Source organism: Lutra lutra, chromosome 4 (genome assembly GCF_902655055.1).
Source record: "Lutra lutra chromosome 4, mLutLut1.2, whole genome shotgun sequence".
NCBI classification, from domain to species: Eukaryota; Metazoa; Chordata; class Mammalia; order Carnivora; family Mustelidae; genus Lutra; species Lutra lutra.
The window spans coordinates 172,476,739-172,501,327 of record NC_062281.1 but is presented as its reverse complement, the minus strand read 5'-3'; the positions used below and the strand labels follow the sequence as shown (position 1 = coordinate 172,501,327).

Sequence of the window (24,589 nt, the reverse complement as noted above, 5' to 3'; positions counted from 1 at the left end):
TATCCTCACTTTACAGGTGAAGAACGCGAGGCTCACCACCGAGCCAAAATCACGTGGCTTAACTGTGAGCTGGAAATTGAACCTACAATTGCCCAACTCTCTCCGGTCCACCGGTCACACTCTCTCTTTACTTCTCCCAGTTTCTCCTGTGACCTCTCCCGAGCCCCAGCTCCCGTATTTTTCTGCAGCAGGCCCCGCCCCTTCGCCTTGAGTGTCCGCCCACTGGGCGATGCCAAGATCTCGGAGCCGGTGGAAAGGACAGGAGTCGTTACAGGCTCCGCCCCCACGAATAGACCCTTTTCCGATTTGTTCCGGCGCTCGCGCGGCTCCTTCTGGGAGTTGTAGTCTCTGACGCTCCATTCCCGTGGCGCGGTTCGGACTCCGCGTCCCAGCGTTCCGTGCGCGAAGCCTGGAGCACTTCCGCCCTGTTGTGAAGTGGGTGTCTCGGTGGGTGAGTCCGGGTGGCGGGGCGGGGGCAGCTGAGACTCAGGCACTGGGTTGGAGGCTTAGGTGGTGGTTGTGTCCCAGGGGGCCAGGGAAGGTGAGAAGGGAGAAAGAAGCTTTTCTGTGGGGGTGGAGGTGAGGGGCGGCCAGAGGATGAAGCGTCCGGAGATGGGAAGGGTCACAGAGGGGTCGGGGATGAGCGGGGATATAGAAGGTCGGGGGAGTGAGGAGGGTCGTAGAAAGGTCTCTAGGTGGGGAGACCGAGAGAGGTTCTGGAGGTGGGAGAGTCCTAGAAGGGTCTGGAGACCACAGAGGGAGGGATAGAGGGTTCTCAGGCCCTGGCAAGAAGTGAAGAGAAAAGGGCCTGAGCTTGAAGCCCGACCTTAAAAATAGTGCTCCAGCCTCTACCCGACCGCCTCGACAAACATAGCAGATTTGATACCACCTTACACTTCCTCTAACGGTTGTGACGTCTGGCACGCAGCAGGTGGGACTGGCTATTGTGTTTGGCCCCAAGCCAGCGCCCCCTTTCCTTCCACCTAATGGAAGTGAGTGGCACCGTCGTCCACTTTAGCCGGGCACCCTCTGATTCCTTTTGCGTTCTTCCACATCCAGGATCTTCAGATCCCTCTTGTTTCCTTAATGTGTCCTGAATCTGCCCCTTTCTGGTCAGGGTTTTTGCTGAAACCTCCCACCTCTTCACCTCCCGAGCCTGGACTGACACGTTGTAGTAGCGTCATCTGTTTAACCTACAACTGTGGTTGTGCCCTCTGCTTAAAAACCTTCTTGGCTCCCATTGCCTATGGAATTAAGTCCAGACACCTAGCCTGATAGTGAAGACTCTTCATGAACTCTCTGCAGCCTCATCCCAGGCACCCCATGCTCCAAGACTGTTTGGTTTTCCCCATCTCTTGGAGAGGCTGTTTGGTTTTCCACCTTATGTGTGCTGTTCTCTCAGCTTAGAGAACACTTTCTCACCCCATTGTCTGCCAAGAGAACCGCCCTTCCAGGAGCCAACTTGAATGTTACTTTGTTCTCTTCCTTTAAACAGATTAAGTCACCCCCTCAACCCCAGTTCCCATAGATCTCTTTTACTGTATTTACCACATTCGATCATAATTATCTGTGACTTTTTTTTTTTTTCTTTTTGCTTCCTCCACTTGACCGTAAGCATCTCCAGGACAGGGACAGTTTCCTAGTCCCCTCCATTTCCTCATTGTCCAGCCCAGGGTCATAAATACTTGATGTAAATCCAGTAAATCAGTAAACACTTGACTACTTGATGCATGTGTGAATAATGACAGTCTAGGGTGAGCTTTGCTATACCAGTCTTGAAGAGTGCTACTTCCAGTGGATTTCTAAGGCATGAGCTTTTTGTCTTCTCCTGCCTGTCAGGGCTGTCTTTGCTGGGCGCTGATTCATTACCTATGGGAGTTTAAGCCAGGGGTGGCAAATATGTAGAATGTGTGCTGCCACTTCTTCCTGTGTCTGGTGGTCAGAGCTAATTGGTGACAACACATAGTGACGTGGGTTTCAGAGTCCTTAATGCAGTTGACTGAAATTGGTGCTTTATGTGAAGCCCATTTCCTCTCCCTGGTTTAAGCCCTTAAATGTGAGGTCAAGTTACTTTAAGCAGTAGCCTGGACCATCAGCCCAGTAAGCTTGACAGCCTTTGGGGACTCCTAGTTTCTTCTTTGGAGGTCACAGACCAGTCTTGGCTTTTGCTATGGGATTGGGGCCGATCCCTTACCAACCTACTATTCAGTGGGTGTGTTCCTTATGTCCACATCCACACTCAACACCCGAGGAGCCAGGATGCTCCTCAGCTTCCCTGTGTTTGTAAAGGGATCCTGCCCCAGTCAACACTGATCCCTCATTGCTTAGGGAGAATCTGTACCCTTTCTAGATCTTGGGATATTGGAAGAGACCTTTGAGATCATTTAGCTAAAAGATGGTAAAGTGACGACAGCCCATGCTGAAAGAAGCCTATCATCATCCTCTATTTAGTCCTGGTGTTTCAAACAGTTTTGAGTTGGTTGCCAATATTTAAAAATCCAGAGTTAGCTTCTCTTGGAAAAAAATAGAAGGCCTGGGAACTGGGCCAGTGTTCTCTCTACTGCTCCGTAGTTAGCGATAGCCCCCGCTCTACTCATGTACCCATTTACATTGCCTGGCCCCAGTAGCCATTTAAATGTGTAGCCGCTGATTCTAGTCTTCCTGTCCCTTCGCTCTGCTCCCATCATACTAATTGGGGGCAGGCACTGAGGAGGGTCAAGCTGTAAGCTGCAGAGGCCACATGACCTGTCCAAAGTCACACAGCTAATAATGGCAGGAGTGGAACTGGAACCCTGATTTGCTCCCTCCTACCTTAATGTTTTTTCTACTCTCGTACCATCTTCTCAGGAGCTTGGATGATTGGCATACCTAGAGGATGCTGGATGGTGCAGTTAAGAAAAATGAGTGGAAAGAATGAATCTTGGCTGAGTCCCAACTCTGCCGCTTGCTAGTTGTGTGACCTTAAGTGAGTCTTCTTCATAGAAGCTCAGTTCCCTATATGTAAGTTGAGGATATGGACTCAAACGTTACAGGATAATTATATCCTAAAGGCAGTACTGAAGGTGGAAATCACATTTAGCCAGAAATCACAGTCAGCTTGAAAATCCTCTGGCAAGGAGCCATTTAGAAACCAACACACTGTCTTTCAATAAGCTAACCAGCACAGCTGGGTTTCCTTGTTTGAATGTCAGATGAAAGAGTTGGCCTGTGTTTGGGGACCCTGCTGTATGAAACACACTTTGCTCACACCCTGGAAAGGAAGGCTGGAGAGAACTCAGACCAACCTGGGATCCCTGAAGGTCATGCTCATTCTGAAACAGACACCTAGTGAATGGAACTGACTGCACCATTTAGATTATGGGCTTTCTCTTCCAGGTGTTGGCATGTGGTTTCCCATGTGTAAGTTACAGATTGCTGTAGTACAGTCACACACCAATGACACCTCACTTACTTGCCTGGAGGATTCAATGAGATTATGAAGGTGGAACTCTTGGCAGCCCGCTCGTGCCTCATGGGCACTGGGTAGATGGGTTCTCTCTGAGGTTGCCGATCCCAGCGTGGCCCGGATCCCCCTGGTCGTCTTAGGACTACTGAATGCCCTTGTCTGTTTTTCCCGTCAGCTCTGTGTAAAGTCACCCTGCTATTCACTGACTGCATTGACCTCCCTCTGTGGATAGGCCGCTAGTCATTATCTGTCTAAGAGAGTAGCAGAAATAGCTTTCAGATTTGTATTTGAAGCTAGCCTTTGGGACTTTCCAGTCTTTCCAAAAGAAAATCCCTGTTACCTGCTACCCTGGGCTTTGGGCCTGGCAGAACTACTAATTGCCGAATTTGTGGTAATGTTCTCTTGGTGCAGGAGCACAGACGTCTTTGTTGGCTTATTGACTGTCTCTCTCATGAGACTGTAACTTTCATGGAGGTAGAGACCATCTGTCCCAATTACTGATGGCTCTCCAGCGACCAGTACAGTGCAGGTACATAGTAGGACTCTGTAAATGACTGGTGGTGAATGAGTCCTTGTGTGAGAGAGCGACACAAATGCTTTTGGACTAGTGCATGATTAAGGCTGTGGTTCAAAAAGGAAATTTCATGAAAAGTTAATTCTTTAGCTTAATATAAATGATGGCCCTTCCATAGCCCATTAGGCTTTCGATGTACCAGATTTACTATTTTAATAAAAGGCAACAAAACTTGCTAATGGCCCTGCCGTTTATCAGGCACTGTGGATACAGAAATGGGTAAGATGGAATGCTGGCCCTAATACAGTCCAGTGGGGCTGTCAGAGGTCAGAACAGGGAACTACAAGGCTGTAGAAGAACACTTATATCAGAGGCCTGTGCCAACTGCTTTGGGAACAGGCATGGGGAGATGATTCTGGGAGCTGAAGGACAAAGAGGAACTTGCCAGGTGCTCATGAGTTGTGTTCCTAGCGTCCTTGTGTATGTGCAGGTCTTCAGGACAAGCCTTTACTTTGCATCACCCTTGCCTTGTTTCTGGACAGTCCAGTCAGGTGACCTAAAATCTATGTACCACTCCCTCCATTCTTAGTTCAGCTGGCTCATTCTCACTTGGGGGTAGCTGAGAGCCTCCTTTGAGTGGGTGTTTTTAGTGTCATCTGGATTTGTTGGGAATGACACAAAGAGCTCATTTTTCCAGATAAGCCAGCGTGAGTGTCGTCAGCATCTTCATTGTGTAGAAGAAGCAACCCCAGATGTCCCCTCCACAAGCATTTCCTGAGAGCCTCCGGGGTGTTGTGTGCCCCACTTATCGCGGGGGTGGGGGAGGGAAGGGGCAAACCGTATTTGTTGTCCTCAGGCTGTCGTCTCTCTGTGGCCACACATACACACACCTCTGTAATACAACATGGAATGTGGCCTGTGTGACCTTGATGAAAATAAAGAGGAGAGGAGAAATCTTTCTGGCATGAGCACGAAGGTCATTTAAAAAAAAATCTAGTGTGTGCAGAAGGGGATTAATTATAACCCCTGCTTCATGACACATCACCAGTGTGCACTGACCATTGTCTCACCGTTTATTGAGCGCTTCCTGTGTGCCCTGAGCACTGTGCTAGGAAGCTTATGATCTCGTGGGTAAGAGAACTATGGGGAAAATGTAGGTGGTGTGGAAGCTGGTGGCACAGGAAGGACTGAATCTTGTTTCAGGGCATAGGGAGGGCCTCTTGGAAACAGTACAGTAGAAGTTGAGACCTAGCTAGGTGAAGAAAGGGAGAATACTTCCCAAAGAAAGCGGCTGGTTGCCCGTGGGAGGGTTCAGCGGGCAGCAAGCCGTGCGGCCGGAATGCCCTGAGCAGCGGGAATGTGGCAAAGAGATGAGGTGCGGACATGGGCAAGGTTCGCACTTGATCCTCAGGGATGTGGGAGGTCACTCGAGGGTGTTTAGCAGGAAGTGACCCGGTAAAACTGGGAGCTGGTCTGGTTGTGGTGTGAAGAAGCCCAGGTTGGGGTGAGGGGAGAGCAGGCAGGAACATGAGTCAGGAGGCTGAGGCAGCGAAAGCATGGCTACTCAGTGGCTGGAAGCGGTGGCATTGGGCTGTAGATGCCTAGAAGTCCAGGAGGGCACAGCTTGGTGATGAATTGGCTGTGGGGGATGTTGGGGAGAGATGATGACCAGCTTTCTGGCATGGGTATCCTGATAGAGGTTGGTGCCTTGGGGCGCCTGGGTGGCTCAGTCAGTTAAGCATCTGCCTTCACCTCTGATCCTGGGGTCCTGGGATGGAGCCCCGCATCAGGCTCTCCGCTCAGTGGGGAGCCTCTTTCTCCTTCTCTCTCTGCCCCGCCCCAATGCTTGTATATGCGCGCCCTCTCTCTCAAATAAATAAATAAAATCTTAAAAAAAAAAAAAAAGAATGAGGTGCCTTAGCAGGGTGGAGAGTTCCAGAGGAAGGACAGGTTTGCAGGAGAAAAAGATGAATTCTGTTTGTGGCCCACTGAGTTCGAGGTGCCTAGTAGACAGTCAAGAGGAAATGTCCTGTAGATGGTTGGATTTGGGGTCTGGAGGTCTGGTGGCAGGTCCTGGTGGGAGTGTTGGGAGTCCTCAGTTTTGGGATGGTGAAAAATGCCAGATGGGTGGGTTGACCAAGAGGGAATGTGGAGTGAGAAGGATTTTGCAAGGAGAGCACCCTTAGGGGAAAGCTGAAGGTCTGTGAAAAAAGGCCTTATGGAGGGGGTGACATTTGGAACCCACCTTGAGGAAAAGCTAGACTTTGGGTCTGCGTAGAGGAAGGCAGGCATGCTAGATGGTGAAGGCCGTGATGCCAGAGTACGGTGTTCTAGCACGTCCCAGAGGACTTCATACTGTGCTGTCCTCCAAGGTGTGCTGGCTAATGGTTTGGGTGCCCGTTTATGCTTCTTCCTCTTAGCACCCCGACCCCGGGCAAAGGCAGTGGAAGGTACGGGGGTCTTCTTACACTGTCCCTTGTTTCTCTGCCTTTAGAACCTTGGGGAGCATTGCCTCTCCTAGGAGCCCCTTGAAGGACACGCCTTAGATGCAGGAAGACGTTGAACGAGGACAGCCTAGCTGAAGCGAGGTATCCTGGACCGACCATGGCCGTGGCCCTAGAACCCCAGACCCAGGCCTCTCACCAGCCAGAGCCTGAAGAACTCCTGATTGTGAAACTGGAGGGGGACTCGTGGAGATCAGAATCCAAACTCCGGCAGGAGGACCGTGTCCCTGTCCCTGGCCCCGAAGCCTCTCGCCAGCGCTTCAGGCAGTTCCGGTACAGGGATGCGGCGGGACCCCACGAAGCCTTCAGCCAGCTCTGGGCGCTCTGCTGTCACTGGCTGCGGCCAGAGATCCGCCTCAAAGAGCAGATCCTGGAGCTGCTGGTGCTGGAGCAGTTCCTGACGATCTTACCCAGGGAGGTCCAGGCCTGGGTGCAGGAGCACCACCCTGAGAGTGGCGAGGAGGCCGTGGCCCTCGTGGAGGATTGGCACCGAGAGGTCCAGGCTGTGGGCCAGAGGGTGAGGCAAACAGTCTGTTCTCCAAGGAGCGGGTCAGGCAAGGTGGTGGGGCTGTGACTAGCTTGATAATTGCCAAAGGCAGTGGTAATAATTGTGATTGTTGTTGGTACTGAGCAGCCGATATTTATTGAGCACTGCTGTGTACCTGACACCGTTCTCAGTGCTTTCCATGTATTAACTCATCTAATCCTGTCAACGGTTTAATGAGATCGGTACTGTTACCCTGATTTTACCCCTGAGGGAACTGAGGCAGAGGACAGATAGGTGGTTGGCCTGAGGTCTCAGAGCCCCAGACAGCAGAGCCAGAATGTGTGGCAGCCTGACGCTGGAGCCCACATTCAGAACCACTGCCCAGATTGCCTCCTGGGACCGTATTCACAGTGTGGGCGATTTGTGTTACGTTTCACATGGGACGAAATCTTGAGGTGCTTACAGCAGAAATCTGGGTGGGCAGAGGTAGCATTATCATCCTCGTCGTGTAGATGAAACTAAGGCCCCCAAATTCATTTGGCTTGCAGAGCTCAGTCAGTCGAACCAGAGCCTAAACGTATATTCTCGGGTTCCAAGTTCGATGTTCTTTCTGCGACATGACAGACATGACAGGTGCCTCATCTGCAAACCACGGGAATTAAAATACCTTTTAGGCATGAGGCTCAAATAGGTTAGTAACTGACATTTCCTGAGCACTCACTGTGTGTCAGACCACTCTCCACTTGCTCCTCTAATCAGCACAGCAACCCGAGAAGGTAGGTGCTGTTCTGCCGCCATTTTTCAGCTGTGTAAACCGAGGCTCAAAGAGGTAAGTAACTTGTCTAGATTTCTATAACTAAGTGGTAGAGCCGAAATAAGGGAAGTGAAAGCCTTGTGGATTTAACATTCACAGTTTCGACAATTTGCAAGAGACTGAAGGCCTGTGATGTCATTTTACAATTTTTCTCTGGTACCACTTTTTTTTTTTTTTTTTTCAATCCTGCTTTTGGAGCTGGCATGTGTAGAACAAAGTCCTTGAGCCAGCTGCGGGCTGAGCTAGCCGCCCAGAACCTTCATCTCGATGTAACCCTGTTGTTTCCCCTTGTCACATGGTTTTTGTGATGTTATAGTTAATCCCATTTTGTTGGGGGAAATTATAGGTTTGAGAATATCCCTTGCAAATGGCAGGGGTTTTCTGTAAAAGGTAAAGCTTTGGACAGATGTGAGAGAGGAAGAGAGGTTTGTGATCTGTGAGCTTTTTGGACTCCTTTGCAAACCCTTTGAAGACACAAAGTATCCTATTTGAAGTTACAGGACTAAGTATGAGAGAATGTACCTTATTTGAATTTACCAGCCCACCCTCCCATATTCTTTCTTGTAAAGAAACCAGCTGTACCTCTTAAGTGGCAGTGAGAAAATAAATGGAGGTCTTAGGACTTCAGAGCTGAAAGATGAAGACCTTGAGACCCAGAGAGAGAATTGATTTAAATCAGGGTCTTTATGACTCTTTATCTGTAAAATGAGGGGGTTGGACTAGACCAAAAGTTCTCAAATTACACCCCTGTGAGCTGAGCCGAGAAAATTGGGAAAAAGAAAAAAAGGGGAAAAAAGGGGAAAAAAAAGAAAAAATTGGGAAAAGAAAAAAAGGTAATGGAACGTTCTTTATTTTTTTTAATTTTTTTTTTAAAGCTTTTATTTATTTATTTGACAGAGAGAGATCACAAGTAGGCAGAGAGGCAGGCAGAGAGAGAGGAAGGGAAGCAGGCTTCCTGCTGAGCAGAGAGCCGGATGCGGGACTCGATCCCAGGACTCTGGGATCATGACCTGAGCCGAAGGCAGCGGCTTAACCCACTGAGCCACCCAGGCGCCCTGGAACGTTCTTTATGATGTGACTTTTATTTTTCTGTTTGAACTTTCTCCCTGCTCCTGAGTACTTACAAATGTCCAAACAAACGTGTAAGGGGCAAAGGAGCTCCCTGCCCCCACAGACCTTACAACTTGTGATTACATTGCGGGGTACCTGACTCGGTTACGTTTTCCACAAGGGAAATTTTTCCGAGACCTTCCAGCTAGCTAGGTCCCGTGGAGAGAACTGCCGGGAAAAGGCGGCGCTCTGGGCAGCGTCCTCCAAGACCTTTTCCTTAAAGAGACATCTCAGCTCTGCTATTGGGTGGGTTTTGCCGTGTTGATTCTGTGGTCACCTCTTCCAGAACCCCTCTCCCCCTCAGGTGCATAGTCATTTAAAATAAAAAATGTATATATAGACTTTATTTTTCAGAGCAGTTTTAGGTTCACAGCCAGACTTCTCACACGCCCCCGTTCCCCCAGCCCACCGGGACATCGTTCCCTGCAGGAGTGCTGCACCTGCTGTGATCAGTGAACTTACACGGACACGTCACTATCACCCAAAGTCTGTAGCTTATATTGGATATCACTATTGGGGGTGGACGTTCTGTGGATTTTGACAAATGTATAACAACATGTATCCACCAGTATAGTATCATACGAGGTAGTTTCACTGCCCTGAAAATCCTCTGTGTTCTGCGTATTTATCCTTCCTTCCCCAACCCCCTGGCAACCACTGATTTTTCTACTGTCTTCATAGTTTTGCCTTTTCCAAGGTGTCGTATAGTTGGGATCATACAGGATGTATGTAGCCTTTTCAGATTGGCTTCTTTCACTTAATGGTATGCATTTAAAATTCCTCCGTGCGTCTTCCTGGCCTGATAGCTCATTTCTTTTTAGCACAGTAATATTCCATTGTCTGAATGCCCAGCAGTCGGTTCACCTACCGAAGGGCATGCTTCCGAGTTTTGGCAATTAGGAGTAAAACTACTATAAACATCCATGTGTAGGCTTTTGTGCGGTGCACAGGCATTTTTGAGGGATTCTTTATTGATCCCTACCCCAGCCACTTTTTCCTTCTCCTTGTCACTTGAATCTCTTCCTTTTTGCGTCTACAGTTGCCATCTGTGGAATCAGAATCTTTGCTTAGGTGTGTCAGTAGTTGGAGGAACTCGGGCTGCGAGGGAGGATTGTTATGGGGTCTAGTCACACAATTTCTCTGATTGTAGCTGTAGTAAGATTGTAGCTGTAACAAAGAGAGGCTGACTTGTTTTTTACTTAACCAATCATGGAGGAAGGTTGTGAGCAGATGTTTTCTCCTGTGAACCACACAGGACATTGGTGGATGGCCTCATCTGGAATGGCTTTTTAGGCTCAGGGCCCATTCCTGTATATCTTAAGGATAAACATCCCTGTCTTTGGGAGAAGATTGGAGTTTTCAGATCAGTCAAAGATTTTTGGAGTTACAGGTTTGTTTCAGACTCAGTAAGTCGATGAAGGTGGATATTATTATTTTGAATCAAAAATAAGGTTCAGAGCAATGTTTATAACTGCTGTGTTTTATATAGAAATAGGGAAGAAAGAAGAGTCTGTATTCATAGATGCTTGTATATAAAGAAACTGACATGATGCAGAGCAGTGGTTTCCTGTGGGGAGGTGTGGGGAGAAGGAAGATACTGGGTAGATGGGATGGGTATGGGGCTGGGGACCGGCTATTTTCAGTAACTAGACCTTCATGGTTTCTATTTCTGAACCACCTGAGTTTTGAAAATACCTACTGAAAACATTGAAACACATTTTTTGAAGTTTCTATAAGGCAACGAGAGTGTTACATTGTTGAGGTTTTAGGGCCAGGAAATAACATCTCCACCTCCATCTCTGAACTTGGAACCAACGGACAGATAAGAAATGAGCTTTATGATAATGCTGAGTTGGGTACTATCCTCTCTATGATTTTTCCCTCTTATTTTATATACATGCTCTGTGTCTCTGGGTGCTTTTCTGCCTGAACTTCTGCACTGAAATCGAAATTGCCACTTCTGTTTTTCCTTTGAGTTACAGTGCCTTGTCTCTGCTTCTCCTTCTGTTTTAAGAGTAGAGGGGCCTCTCTCAAACAGTGCATACTTTCATTCCATTTTAAAATTCCATCTGTAAAAAAAAAAAAAATTCCATCTGTAGTTGTTTGCCTCTCCCTTCTCTTATATTTATTTTTGAATTTTCTTTGCCTTGCAGCAGGCATATTTAGGCAATTATATTTAGAGTTATTGTTATATCTGTTTTTATCTTTTGACGGATACCTGGTTAACTTATCTTTGCTTGATGCCTTAAAAATGAAATCTCCTGTTTTCAATATTTAGAGTTTATGTTTTAATGTCATAAAATCATGTGACATGATTTATCTCTGCGATTCAGGAAGGTTTGGAACCGTAGCAGCCTCACTGAGACACTCATGCGGTCTCCCCCGTTGAACAAAATAGTAGTCATTTGGTGGAATCAGTGCTGGTCTGTTTACTAATGTCAGTCTCATGGCTTTGTTGTCATACTTTGAGTCATCCTTGGATCTTAAAAAGGGCCTGTGAACCTCTGGACCACAGCTGTACTCAAAAGAACATTCCCTGCCCTAGCAACATTGGTCTTATTGAACTGACGATTGGGAATTTTGACCCTCTGTGTGTAGGAACTGGACTTGTGTGCAGAAGAGGCCAGGTCCTTAAAGGCAATGCAGGAATCTCAGCCTTGTCAGCTGCAGCCGGCAAATCACTGGCCCAAGGCACAGCGCCAGAAGCAGTGGGTGAAGAATTCATGCCCTGACCTTCCCAAGCATCTAGACACCAAGATGGTGCCGCAGCCCTTGAAGGAGAGCGGTGAGTACCGAGAATCAGGGAACCCCGGGAAAGAGAGGAGAAGATTAGAGGGAGTAAGGAAGGATGCACGGGGAGGAGGGATGTAGGGAATTGAAGGCACGGGGAGGAGTAGTGTCTGATGGGCGCGCTGAGAGGGAAGGTGGGTGAGCATGGTGCAAGGAGGGGAAGCTCCCTGCGATGTCAGCATGCCCCCCTGAGCCGAGTCATGTGGCACGTCCAGGTTGGCTTGGGGTCAGGTGGTGATCATAGAGGAGTCTGAGCTGGCATCTTTCACATGGCCCATCTCTCAGGGTGGCTTCGAAGCCAGACCCTCCAGAAGGGAAGTAAAAGGGGGAAATCTGCCCTGGCTGGTCCGGTGGTCTCAGTTTGATGCAACGTGGCCCTTGGAAAGCTGGACCTGGGAGGGAGTGGTTCCTGGGAACCAGAGCTTGGGTTTCAGAGACTGTTCCTTCTCCTCAGCTGTCCTCACTCCCCGAGTCCCTGCTGTCCCAAAGATGGGGAGTGTTGGAGATTGGGAGGCGACAGCCGAGTCCCAGGTAAGCTGCTGTTTGTCCTTCCTTTCCTGTCCTGGCTTCTCTTAGGCCTGTGCCCCTGCGTCCCTCTTCTCTCTCCATGGCTTGCCCTTGGCAGGAGGGCATGTGTTGGAGGGTGTTAGTCTCTGCCCCTGACCCCCATCTGCTGGGCCTTTCCTTAGTCATGCTGCTTCTTACAGCGATGATCTCACACATGGTATCCCTGTGTCTGTGACCTTTCCTGGGGCCTGCTAGGGTTCCCAGGCTGATTTCAGTTGTGGTCCTTGTCTCGTACATCTCACAGGAAGCTCTGGACCCTGGCAAACACGCTGAGAAGGAGTTCTGCAAGGACCCCCCAGGAGACGGGTGTGGGAGCGGCGTGCCTCTAGGTAAGGAAATAGTGCCCTCCTAGGAAGCTCTTGTCTGGTTTCTGGTACACTCAGGTCCCGAAGAATGTTTCATCTCTCCCTTAAGACTCATAGCTCTGGGAAGTCTGGCACTTGAGAGACAGGAAGAAGGCAGCTCTCTGTGGCCAGCACTGGTGGCAGGAATGGAGTCGGGGGTGTGGGGTCTGCCTGCATGGAGGCTGGCAGCTGGCTTCTGAGAGCCTACCCTCCCAGGGCTCATTTCCTCAGTTTGTTCACCACGGCGGTCCTAGGCTGTCTCAGGAACCCAGTCCTTTCAGCGGCAGACAGGCTCCATGTCTCATGGGCAGACTCCAGTGAGCTGAGCCCATGAGACTGATGCACTAAACCACAGTGAGGAGCCCGCATGGCCGGCCTGTCTCTGGGCGCGTCTCCACAAAACAGAACCATATCCCAGCGGAGCCTGGGGTCAATGTGAGGCGTTAGACGCGAGAGGGGGATAAAGTGGAAGACAGTGCTAGCTGTGACTCCTAGGGGAGCTAAGGGAAGACACGGGAAGTTGTTGGCACCTTTCTTTATAGTAGAACTCCTTTTTTAGATAAACCATGATATCTGGGTAAGATAGTGTTCACAGCAAACTTTGGGAAATGCTGAACCAAATAAGGTTAAAGTTTCTTGCAGCTCTCAGCTCTTTCTGATCTGGTTTTCTTCAAATATTTATTTTAATTAAAGGCTTCCTATTTTGTTAGGGCTGGGAGCTGTTGGGCCAGCAGTCCTTTACACATAGCTGCTAAGTATTAAAAAAATAAGGAAACATACTTTCTCACGTTTTTGGAAGTCGAGCGGAGGGCACGCTCCAGCCCTGGTACAGAGTGTCTCAGCAGTGTCATGGCAGACCGAGGGCCTTCCTCTGTTCTGCTGTCCTCAGTGTCTGCCTCGCACTAGAGCTGTCATGTGTCATAATCAGAAGATAGAGGCCAATGTCAGTTGGGCTCACAAGTTTCCTAGCAAGAGACACACACATGCACGCACATGCATGTGCACACACAAACATACACACACGGCGAATGAATAAGAGAGAGGAAAACCTTTTCTCCAACCATTAAATTCATTCTGGTCGGGCCAGTTTAGGCCACGTGCCCATTTGTGGACCAGTAACACTCAATCTTTGTGTGATGTATTTCATAACTACAACAAAGAAAGCAAGCGAACAAAGCAAACAGGTCAGTTAGCTTGGGGAGTTGGCATGGGAATTTCTCATTAGCCTCATGCAGGGAAATGATTTCTTTTAGGGGCATTTTGGACAAACACTCTGCTTAGTGTGTCATTTCTACTTAATCATTTCTCTTCTTTCTTAGGAGTTCCAGTTTCAAAACCAAGTATCAACTGCCAGCAAGAGCAAGGACCAGAACTTTGGCGTCCAAGCTTTATAAATTCCGGAAAAAGGAACACAGCAGATTATAACCCAGGTAATGAGCAAACAACACCAGCTCAGGCATTGGCCTGGAGAGACTCAAAGGCCTGGGAGGAACCATACCAGTGGGACACAGAGGACATGAAGGTGTCGGGTGTGCACTGGGGCTACGAGGAGACCAAGACTTTTCTGGCAATTTTGAGTGAGTCTCCTTTCTCTGAAAAGCTCCGGACTTGTCACCAGAACCGCCAGGTGTACCGGGCCATTGCAGAGCGGCTGAGGGCCCGGGGCTTCCTGCGGACCCTGGAGCAGTGTCGCTACAGGGTCAAAAACCTCCTACGGAATTACCGGAAAGCCAAGAGCAGCCACCCACCAGGGACGTGCCCCTTCTATGAGGAGCTGGAGGCCCTGGTGAGGGCACGGACGGCCATCAGAGCCACAGACGGCCCAGGAGAGGCTGTGGCACTCCCCAGGCTGGGGGATAGCGATGCAGAGATGGATGGGCAGGAGGAAGGGGGCTGGGAGCCTGAGGAAACAGCAGAAGACTGTGATGGTGATGACCTGGCCCCTGATGAGTCCATCCGGGAGCCCAGGATCCCAGGGGGCCCAACTCTGTTCCAGAGTCGTATTGGTAAGAACAAGGGGTGGTGTGGATCCAGATTCCAACACTCCTGCCAGCCCAACCTCTGTTCCCTGAGTTCAGGGCATAGACTGGTTTGCAAGTCTAGATCAATGCCCCTGGAGTAAGGGGTTAAGTTCCTTTGGTTGTCCTTAAACTCCTACTCTTGCCTCCTATGATCAGTTTCCTAGAATGAGTTTTAGCTATGGAAGCAAACTTTTGAGACCTTAAGGAACCCTAAAGGGGTAATTCAGTATCAGTTGACCTTTGAACAATGTAGGGGTTAGGGTACCGATCCTCTGCTCTGTCGAAAATACACATATAACTTTTGACTCCCCCCCCAAATTTAACTACTAATAGCACGTGCTGTGGACCACAAGCCTTACCAGTACTGTAAATTATACATATTTTATATATGTATTATATGCTCTATTCTTACAGTAAAGTAAGCTAGAGAAAAGTTATTAAAATCATAAGGAAGAGAAAATATATTTACAGTGCTGTACTGTACATAAAAAACCAAATCTGTGGATTAGTAAATCCTTGCAGCTCAAACCTGTGTTGTTCAAGGGTTAGCTGTATTTGCCAGAATATGTCACTAGGAGGATGGGGAAGGTTGTTGTGTTACATGAATGAACTTTTTTTTTTTTTAAGTTTTTTTTTTTTAAGATTTTTTTTTAATTTTTATTTATTTGACAGACAGAGATCACAAGTAGGCAGAGAGGCAGGCAGAGAGAGAGAGAAGGAAGCAGGCTTGCCACTGAGCAGAGAGCCTGATGTGGGGCTCGATCCCAGGACCCTGGAATCACGACCTGACCTGAAGGCAGAGGCTTCAACCCACTGAGCCACCCAGGCGCCCCCATGAATGAACTTTTAATTTTAATGTGTAATGAGCACATCAACCTGTGGTTACAGACAGTAACTTTAAGTAAAGAAAGATACAGAGTGAGATGTTTAACATGTAAGAGAAGTCATGACGGTAAGAGTTGAACACATGACATTCGGGAAACAATCATTGTGTAAGTGGAAACACAGAAGCCCAAGAGATGAAATGTGTTATCTAAAGATACACAGTGAGGTAGGGGCAGGGCAGTACCCAGAGCTCCTGCCTCCAGTTTTATGTGGTTTTTTCCTCCTCCACCATGCTGCCCACCTGGGCTGCATCATTTACCCACAGAGGACCTGAGAACAGACCACCCCCTTTTCATTCCTCCACAAAAGGAAAGGGCATCCTTGGTTGGATGCTATTGCAAGATTATTTGAAGTCCAGTTATGTCTAGGGATTCTCAGTTCCCATGTTTGTTAAGAGGAAAGTTCATAAAATAGAGGATGTGTATGGGATGGATGTAGAGAAAGTATCTTGGATCCCAGCTTCAGGCCTTTCCCTACACCAGTCAACTGAAGCAGAGGAGTTGGGGTCACCTGGTATAACGTGGCCACCTAAGTCCTCTTCAGCTAAGACTCAAGAGTTAATGGAAACTCTTAGAAGGGGTGGGGTGGAGTGGGAGGCCATGGCATACCTCTGAGAAGCAAGGGTATAGTCTTTGCTGGGGCCCTGGGTGCCTGGAAGATTTCTGAGGGTCCTGTGTTCGTTCTAGGCATTTGGAAGGGGGGCAGGGGACCGTGAACCCTGATGACCTAGGCACGTTTCATTATGCCTCACAGTTCTGAACTCTTCACTCCTGACAGCAGGTGTGCATTGGGGCTACGAGGAGACCAAGGCCTTCCTGACCATTCTTAGTGAGTCCCCATTCTCTGAAAAGCTTCGCACCTGTCACCAGAACAGCCAGGTGTACCGGGCCATTGCAGAGCGGCTGTGTGCACAGGGCTTCCTGCGGACCCTGGAGCAGTGTCGCTACAGATTCAAAAACCTCCTTCGAAGCTACCGGAAAGCCAAGAGCAGCCACCCACCAGGGACGTGCCCCTTCTATGAAGAACTGGATTCCCTGATGAGGGCGCGGACTGCGGTCAGAGCCATGGGAACCCTCAGGGAGGCAGCAGATCTCCCTAGGTCGGGGCACAACAGTACTGAGGCTGGTGACCAGCAGGCCTGGGATGAGATGGCAGATGAAGATGCCATCAAATCTTTAGCCTCATGTCCTAATATCCCAGATACCGGTAAGTGGGGAGTAATTTGATGCCCACAAAATCCAGAAGCTTGCAGGAGAACAAGGGGGCCAGCTCATTTCTGTTTGTCTCTGTAGTATAAGAGAGAATGGAAATGAATAGGAAAAGCATTTGTGATTTGCTCAGATGATTCAGTCTCTAGCTTTGTGTAATCCCCCAAATGAGATAGGTAGTCAGGTCTTAATTTTACTGGGATTTAACTGCAAAAATACAGAGTTTATTCAATTTCCCATGATGTGGGCTATTTGTAATGTGCTAGAAGAAGGAGGTGTTCATTATTGAGTAGAGGGATGGGAGAGTTGGGCAGAGACTGACTAGCTAGCCGCGTGGCCTGGGCCTCATGACTCCGTCGGTGGGGTCACCATGTTCCAGGTTCCACTCTGCTTTGCCCTTCAGAAATTTACAAATACCCCAAAACTTGATTAGTTTCATGTTAGTTGCATTATAAGATGTGAACAGAAAATATGTGATAAAATTCATGCTAAATTCACAAACACAAGGTCCATAAATAGATGTTAACTAATGAATGAAGGAAAACTGCATTTCTGTCTATTTCAGGGTTTGAGATGAGGCCCAAGGATGAAGACCAGATTTCGGAGCAGGACATTTTTGAGGATTTGCCTGGAGCCTTATCAAAATGCACTAGAGAGGATGTTTGCCACCCTCCTGACTGGGGGCAAGACAGTGAAAATGAAGAGGAAGGTGAAGGGCAGTGGGGAAACACCGAGGAGCAGTGGGAAGAATGTTCATCTGAAGAGGACTTAGAAAAACTTATCGACCATCAAGGCCTGTACCTGGCAGAGAAACCCTACAAGTGCAATACATGTGTGAAAAGCTTCAGTCGGAGCTCCCACTTCATTGCCCACCAGCGGATCCACACAGGTGAGAAGCCCTACAAATGCCTTGAATGTGGGAAAAGCTTTAGTGATCGCTCCAACCTCAATACCCATCAGAGAATCCACACTGGGGAGAAGCCCTATAAATGCCTCGAATGTGGGAAAAGCTTTAGTGATCACTCCAATCTTGTCACCCACCAGAGAATCCACACAGGCGAAAAGCCCTATAAGTGTGGGGAATGTTGGAAAAGTTTCAACCAGAGCTCAAACCTCCTGAAACATCAGAGAATCCACTTGGGAGGCCATCCTGACCATTACAGTGAGCCTGGGGAAAACTTGGGCCTAAGCTTATCCTTCAGTGCTCACTGCAGGAACGCTGCAGAAGAGACGTCTCTTCAACAGCCTCAGAGCACCAGTAAGAACTTGAATTCTGGCCCACACAGCACCAACTCAGGGGAAAAGCTCTACCAGTGTTCTGACTGTGGGAGAACCTTCTCGAAGAGCTCTGCCCTCATTAGTCACCAAAGAATCCATACGGGAGAGAAACCATATGAATGTGCCGAATGTGGGAAAAGCTTCAGTAAGAGCTCCACGCTGGCTAACCACCAGCGAACCCACACGGGGGAGAAGCCGTACAAGTGTGTGGACTGTGGGAAGAGCTTCAGTGAGCGCTCCAAGCTCGTCACACACCAGAGAGTGCACACAGGAGAGAAGCCCTACAAATGCCTTGAGTGTGGGAAGTTCTTCCGTGATCGTTCCAACCTCATCACTCATCAGCGGATTCACACAGGAGAGAAGCCTTACAAGTGCAGAGAGTGTGGGAAGTGTTTTAACCAGAGCTCTAGTCTGATCATTCACCAGAGGATCCACACTGGGGAGAAACCCTACAAGTGCATGGAGTGTGGGAAGGACTTCAACAATAGCTCCCACTTCAGTGCCCACCGGAGAACTCACATGGGAGGGAAAGCATCTTAGGAGACCCCCGCCCCCCTTGCCATAGCAAGAGAGAAATGTATATTTAACTCTTCTCATCGTAAGATATATGCTAGACACTTACCCAGTTTTTAAGCTTGGTGTATACCCAGGAAAGCTGTCTTGGTATGATCCAGGTTATTTGGAAGTGAATTACAAATGCAAAGGATCCAGATTTGAAGGCACTTTCTTTTCTAAATTTTTAAAAATTTTTAATGTTTTAATTTTAAAAATTTTTAATTTTTAAAATTTTAATTTTTAACTTAAATTCAATTTCGTTAACATACACTGTAGTATTTGTCTCAGGGGTGGAATTTAGTGATTCATCAGTTGCATATAACTCCCAGTGCTCTTTCTATTAAGTGCCCTCCTTCATGCCCATCACGCAGTTACCCCAGCCTCCAGCAGCCCTCAGTTTGTTGCCTGACGTTAAGAGTCTTTTATGGTTTGAAGGCACTTTTGTTAAGTGTAATTTGTTTTTCTACTGTAAACCGCCCCCCATGCAGTCCTCAAGCTGTCTTTACATTTGTTGTCTTGGGAGAACTTTATCACTGTTCGAGCCAGACTGATAACGTAGGGGATTTGAGGGAAATCCCTGGTCCTGAGCAGAGATTCCAGACCTCACTGTGCCTTTACACTGTCCCCAGGTACACACGATGCATTGGCAAATTCTCATACATGGCAGGTTTCAGCTGGGGCGTATCAATATAGAAGAACTTTGAGACTGGGAAAGCAATCAGTGGCTTGAAGCAGACCACCATGACCTCAGCAAAGAGGAGGAATGTCAGTGACATCATCACTAAATATTAAAAATAGCAAAAGTAGCCAGTATTTATTGAGCATTTGCTCTTTGGCAGGCTCTGTGCTAAGCACTTTGTACACATCCTCTCACTCCTCATGGCAGCCTTGGGAGGAAGGTACTAATCTCCCCATTTCCCGGAGGAGAAACTGAGGCTTGGGAAAACTAAGTAACCTGCTTGGGTGGCATGTCTGAAGATGGCAGTGGCAGACTGTGTCCAGATCTATCTGTCTCTGGAGCCTGAGGTGCCCCTGACCATTGTACTGAGTCCCCTTCTGCCATAGCGTGGGTAACTCAGACCCCAAAGCACTTTGTGGGCCATGTTTCCTACTAAAATTCCTTTAGGAATTCTCCTTTTAGCAAATTCAGAAACCAGGAATCCCTAAACATGAAAGGGTCTGGAATGGCCCGAATTGGCGATGCTTGGAGCAAGGCTGAGCTAGTATTAAAGTGCTTGATGTGGCTTTCCTTCTTTGCAACAGTATGGGGAAGAGATACAGGGGTTGAGACTGGGGAGAACAGGCAGCCACCGTGTACCTCTTCCCATGGGATACAGCTTCCACGAAGAAAATGGGGTTTAAGAATTGTCCCCTTTCTCAAGGAGTCTGTCCTCTTTGAGTTAGACTTGGCTGAGTTGAAAATGTTAAACCTTAAACCCAGGCCAGTGTTTTCGTCTCCCCAGCCCTTTTCCTCTTGGTGGTAGCTGAGCAGAGGGTAGGTGGGAGGAGTTGCCGTGCCTACTGAGAGGGCTTTGACCACCGCCCTGCACCTCAGGTGTGGGGCACAGTTTTATCCTGAGCCAGCTTGTGCCGGGCCTGCCCGGTGCTTCCTGAATGTTGGCCCTCCCACAAAAGACCAGTCAGAAGGGCTCACCCACGACGGTTTTCTAATTTGCATACTTCGGCCTTCAGAGTTTCTCCTTAGGAGGGTTTAAAAATATTGACCATGGTCTTTGGTTTCCAGAGGATTTTAAAAGAAAATCCTTGTCCTGACATCTCTGCTTGTGACTTCGAGAGGCCATCCATCATGCCCTGGGTATTTCATGGACTTGGGAAGTACCTAGCAGATGGTGGAAGTGATGGGAAGAGTGGAAGTTTCTATGCACACACGGGGGAGCCATCGGACAGTTGTGCACTCCCACAGAGTGAGATCGCTCCTCCAGCCCTTCCTCTGCGTCCTGAGAACCAGCTCATCCGGGGCCACTGCCTGGCAACTCCTTCCCCGTTTAACTCTCCTGGCTCACATGGTCTCTGAGGGGCAGGGTCGTGGGTGAGCCTTGGGTAGGCACCCGCAGGTATTTGCTGCAACAAGATGAGGCACAGGGAGCCGTGTGAGCTGCGGGGAAGGGAGTTCCGGGCAGGGGCATGGTGGTGTGACAGCAGGATTCGGGTGTGGATGGGTGCCAGAGCAGCTTAGGACCGACAGCGTGTAAAGGGAGAGGTGGGCAGTGGTGCGAGCCGAGATGGGAGGGTGCGGGGGCAGCTTCCCGGACCTCATGTCTGAGTGGAGCTTGGACATCAGGCCGTGGGTGACATGGACACGTGTGGTTTGAGTGGAGCTTAGACGTCAGGCCGCGGGTGACATGGGCGCGTGTGGTCTGAGTGGAGCTTGGCTGTGCTGCGGTAGGGACGCTACTGCAATATTCCAGTTAAACATGAGGATCTGAACTGGAGCAGTGGGTACCCGGAAGGGGAGCGGATGGATCTGAGCCATTTCAGAGGCAGCGTTGGGGACAGCAGAGGAGAGCTAGATGCCTTGGGTGATGGGTGGGGCATGTCACCAGAACAGGGAACACAAGGAGGAGATGCAGGAGGGCAGAAGATGACAAAGTTAGTTCAGGACATTTGAACTTAAGGTGCCTGAGGGACACCTGAGGGGCACTGCAGCAGGCATTTGGATGTGTGGCCTGAAGCTAGGGGACAGCTCAGGACCAGGGAGGCACCTGCGTGTGTGGGAGTTAAACCACAGATAAGAGAGTATGTTCAAGTCCTGGAAGAACCCGGGCCCAGGACAGAACTTGGGATTCACCAAAGGGAGAGCAAGACGCTCCTCCAGGGAGCTCTAGACCGCTCTCCACTCCTACCCCCCACCCCCGCGCACTCCTGTCGTCTTTTGGACACTTTCCATTGTTGCTGATGCCTGAATTCTCAGTGTAGTCCCAAGTCTTCTGGAACCTTCACTGTGGAAGCCAAGCTGCGCTCTCTCCCTCGAGTGTCACCAGCACCCCTGTTCTTGGAGGTGGGCTAGTGTCTCATGCTTCCAGTGAATGCTTGGATATTCATTACCCCCTGGTCCTTTGGCGGACCAGCAGACTCAGCCTGAGAGCACAGGCGGTGTGTGCCCTCCTCCCTGCATAACTGACATTTTGGAGGAAGTTCTTGTTCAGGTGGCTCCTGTGTCTGGGTCCTGCCCCCCACCCCTGCTTTGCTGGGCCACCCAGACATCCTCCAGCAGGTCTTTGCTGCTCCAGTAAATGGACACCCTGAGCTTTGTTAACGCGAGTCTGCCCTTGAGAAGCAGATTCACTTTGCAGCCTGGGCCTCAGGCTGTGCCCCGCGGGACAGACCCTGGTGAAGGGAAACTGAGGCAGCGATTGCAACCGTGGCTTGTGAGCTGCGCCTTCTTACTTGAGCTCTGCACCCTCCCTCAAGAAGGGCCGAGGCTCTTCTGAGGTGACAGAGAGACACTGAAAGGCTTTCCCCTCCACAGAATCTTCGGGAGGCAGCAGACCCGTGGGTGAGGGCAGGGAGTGGGGCTGAGGGCGCCTTTAGGTACCTGCTCTATTTAGCCTTGACTCCAGCAGTCATCTCCCGGTCCCGGCTGCCTCACCCTCATTGTCCCCCGGCAGCCTCTAGCCAGGAGGAGCGGAAGGCAGCTTGGGTCCTCACATGCTGAGAAACGTAGCAGTCAGGACCTCGGGGAATCCTGGTCTCTCCCTGCCTCATCTGTTCTGGGGCCATGCTGGGGACCTCGTTGCCCTGGAGCTCCTTTCCCCTGGTCCCGGAAGGAACCCTAGGCGTAGCCTGTGCTCGGTGAGCCCGCCCTGGGCTGCCTGGAGGAAGAGGCAGAGCGCTAAGGAGGCCCCTGTTCTCAGTGTGGGTCTGTCCTCCCACATCTCGAGGCCGACAGCTGCTTTGGTCTAAGAGTCACCTAGTAAAGTCAGGAGCGTCAGAACGGTCAAGGGCAGGATCCAGTTAAACAACTTTGCCCAAACACACTGAACAGGCTGAATAAGGATTTTCTAATCCCAGTTTGGTGCAGGATTCTCTTGGGTTGTGTGGATGATTCTGATCCTGGCTGCCATCCGCCTTCACATAACACTTCCTGAGGTCACATTTGTTTTTCACATTTTCATTGTTGGAAAATGCCCCATAATTATGCCATCTAGAGGGTGAGGTCCCCACAAAGGAACAGTGAGAAAACACATGGACCTGCAAGGCTGGTTCGAGATCACGTGAACCTAAGCAGGAGAGGATCCACAGGCAATGGCTAGCGGAGCCATTGTCCTTAGAATCTCTGGAAAGTCACCGGAGCTCAGAGAGCCCCACTGTGGTGCCAGGTGACAATTGGGACACAAAGGGGAAAGGACTCCTCTTCTTCATTAGAACATGGCTTGGCTTCAGTACTTTGGGGGATTCACAGGGCACAGAGGAGCTTCTGTATATTTAGAGGAGTGGAAATGGGCGTGAGGGCCAAGGGCGGGGGTGGGGTAGGGACGGGGGTAGGTGCGGTGGTGGTTTTGGTGGTGGTGGTGGTGGTGGTGGTGGTGGTGGTGGTGGTGGTGGTGACCTGCTGCTCTGAAACCCCTCTGTCACACTTCATTGGGAAGGCTGGTGGGCAGGGCAGGAAAAGGCCTACCCCCTCTAGACAGCATCTGGTAAGGAAAGGCTTGTTCCTGACGATACATGTGGCCCCCGACGCAACCCTATTCCTGAAGTGGCCCGGAAGTAGATGGAGGAGGTGGGACTAGCCAGGGGCGGGGTTAGGCTAAGTCCTTCTGGCACACCCTGGGCCTGCTCTCTCCAGGGACTCCTTTGAGCAACTAATATCTTATAAAAACCAGGCACTTGGGATCAATCTGAGCAACTCGGAAATAAAAATGGAATGAAGTATGGCCACCAGGAGGCTCAGAGGTTCAAGATCCAATTCTAAAAACCGAGCAGGCCTTTTTGGTTCACAGTTTGCTCATCAGTGCCTGACTTCACTTTGTCTGGCTTTGTTTTCAGTTCCTTATCCTTTATTATTTTCATTTTGTTTCATTTTCATATTTTCCTTTTTTGGTGATTATTTCATGTTTTGGCTAGTTAAATCCTATTTTGGGATGAAGTGGCCTGATAAATTAATAAATTATACTGATTAAACTGAAAGAAAAAACAAACTTGTTTTGGGCTCTTCTGGCATCTCTCTAGTGACCCTCAAAGCGTGGAGGACAGGGTGAGGGGAATCAGGGGATCCACAATGAGGCTGCGTGATCTCACGGCCCTTGTGCTGGGCTGACATCTTTCTTTCACTGTTCTCCAAGGTTCTTCACACACTGGGGAATGTACAAACTCAGGAGTCATTGACTTTTGTCCATAACAGTTGGCTCCTTGGTCTGCGGGCCTCCCCTATACACCTGCTTACATTTCCCCCTGGGATCTCTGTGCTGGGAACTTGGAGGCATCTGGGGCCCAAATAACACAAGGATGAGTATGGATGAAAAGACTTTTTTTTTTTTTTTAAGATTTTATTGAGAGAGAGACAGTGAGAGAGAGCATGTGAGAGAAGAAGGTCAGAGGGAGAAGCAGACTCCCCGTGGAGCTGGGAGCCCAATGCAGGACTTGATCCCGGGACTCTGGGATCATGACCTGAGCCAAAGGCAGTCTCGTCCAACCAACTGAGCCACCCAGGCGCCCGAGTATGGATGAAAAGAAAGGAAAGTTTCCCAGAGGGCTGAATTTTACCTGGCCCCTCTGAGTTGCCTCCCGGTTCAGGAACAGAGCTGACACACTTTGAGTGCAAGGAAGGGAGAGCTGGAGGGTCTTTATGGGGATTCTTTCTCCTCCTTCCTCCACCCACCTCTTCTGGTAATGTCCAGGAGACTCTGTGGCTCAAGACTGAAGTTTCCTAATCAACTTTCACTCTCTATTTTTATTGAGTGAAACATAGGCAACTTTTCTTCTTTTCAACTCTGCTGTCCTTGAATGCTGCGTTGTAAACTGGTAGGGGGAGGGGAGAGAGTGACACTTCAGATTTTTCCATGGCTTTGGTTGGAATCCACTGGAAACTGTTCCTTCCTGTAGGAGT

General features: G+C 49.4%; 1 protein-coding gene across 6 annotated transcripts; it reads left to right on the top strand.

Annotated features, from left to right (window-relative positions):
- The first annotated feature begins 401 nt into the window (after positions 1–401).
- ZSCAN20 (zinc finger and SCAN domain containing 20) lies at positions 402–23,000 on the top strand. 6 transcript variants are annotated; one of them, XM_047727403.1, is made up of 8 exons: positions 402–451; positions 6,454–6,980; positions 11,473–11,659; positions 12,119–12,195; positions 12,476–12,560; positions 13,895–14,005; positions 16,262–16,687; positions 17,255–23,000. In XM_047727403.1, the coding sequence occupies exons 2-8, from the start codon at positions 6,564–6,566 to the stop codon at positions 18,505–18,507; spliced, it is 2,556 nt and encodes an 851-aa protein (XP_047583359.1). In that variant the 5' UTR covers positions 402–451; positions 6,454–6,563; the 3' UTR covers positions 18,508–23,000. The 6 variants fall into 6 exon arrangements, with proteins under 6 accessions (XP_047583359.1, XP_047583358.1, XP_047583357.1 ...); XM_047727402.1 differs by having other exon boundaries at positions 16,259–16,687; XM_047727401.1 differs by having other exon boundaries at positions 13,895–14,581.
- The last annotated feature ends 1,589 nt before the right edge of the window (positions 23,001–24,589 follow it).

Coding starts and splice junctions, on each gene's coding strand:
- ZSCAN20 (XM_047727398.1), top strand. CDS start 6,564: ATGGCCGTGGCCCTAGAACCCCAGACCCAGGCCTCTCACCAGCCAGAG. Junction 12,196..12,475: donor AGGCGACAGCCGAGTCCCAG/GTAAGCTGCTGT, acceptor TACATCTCACAG/GAAGCTCTGGACCCTGGCAA. Junction 12,561..13,894: donor TGGGAGCGGCGTGCCTCTAG/GTAAGGAAATAG, acceptor CTTCTTTCTTAG/GAGTTCCAGTTTCAAAACCA.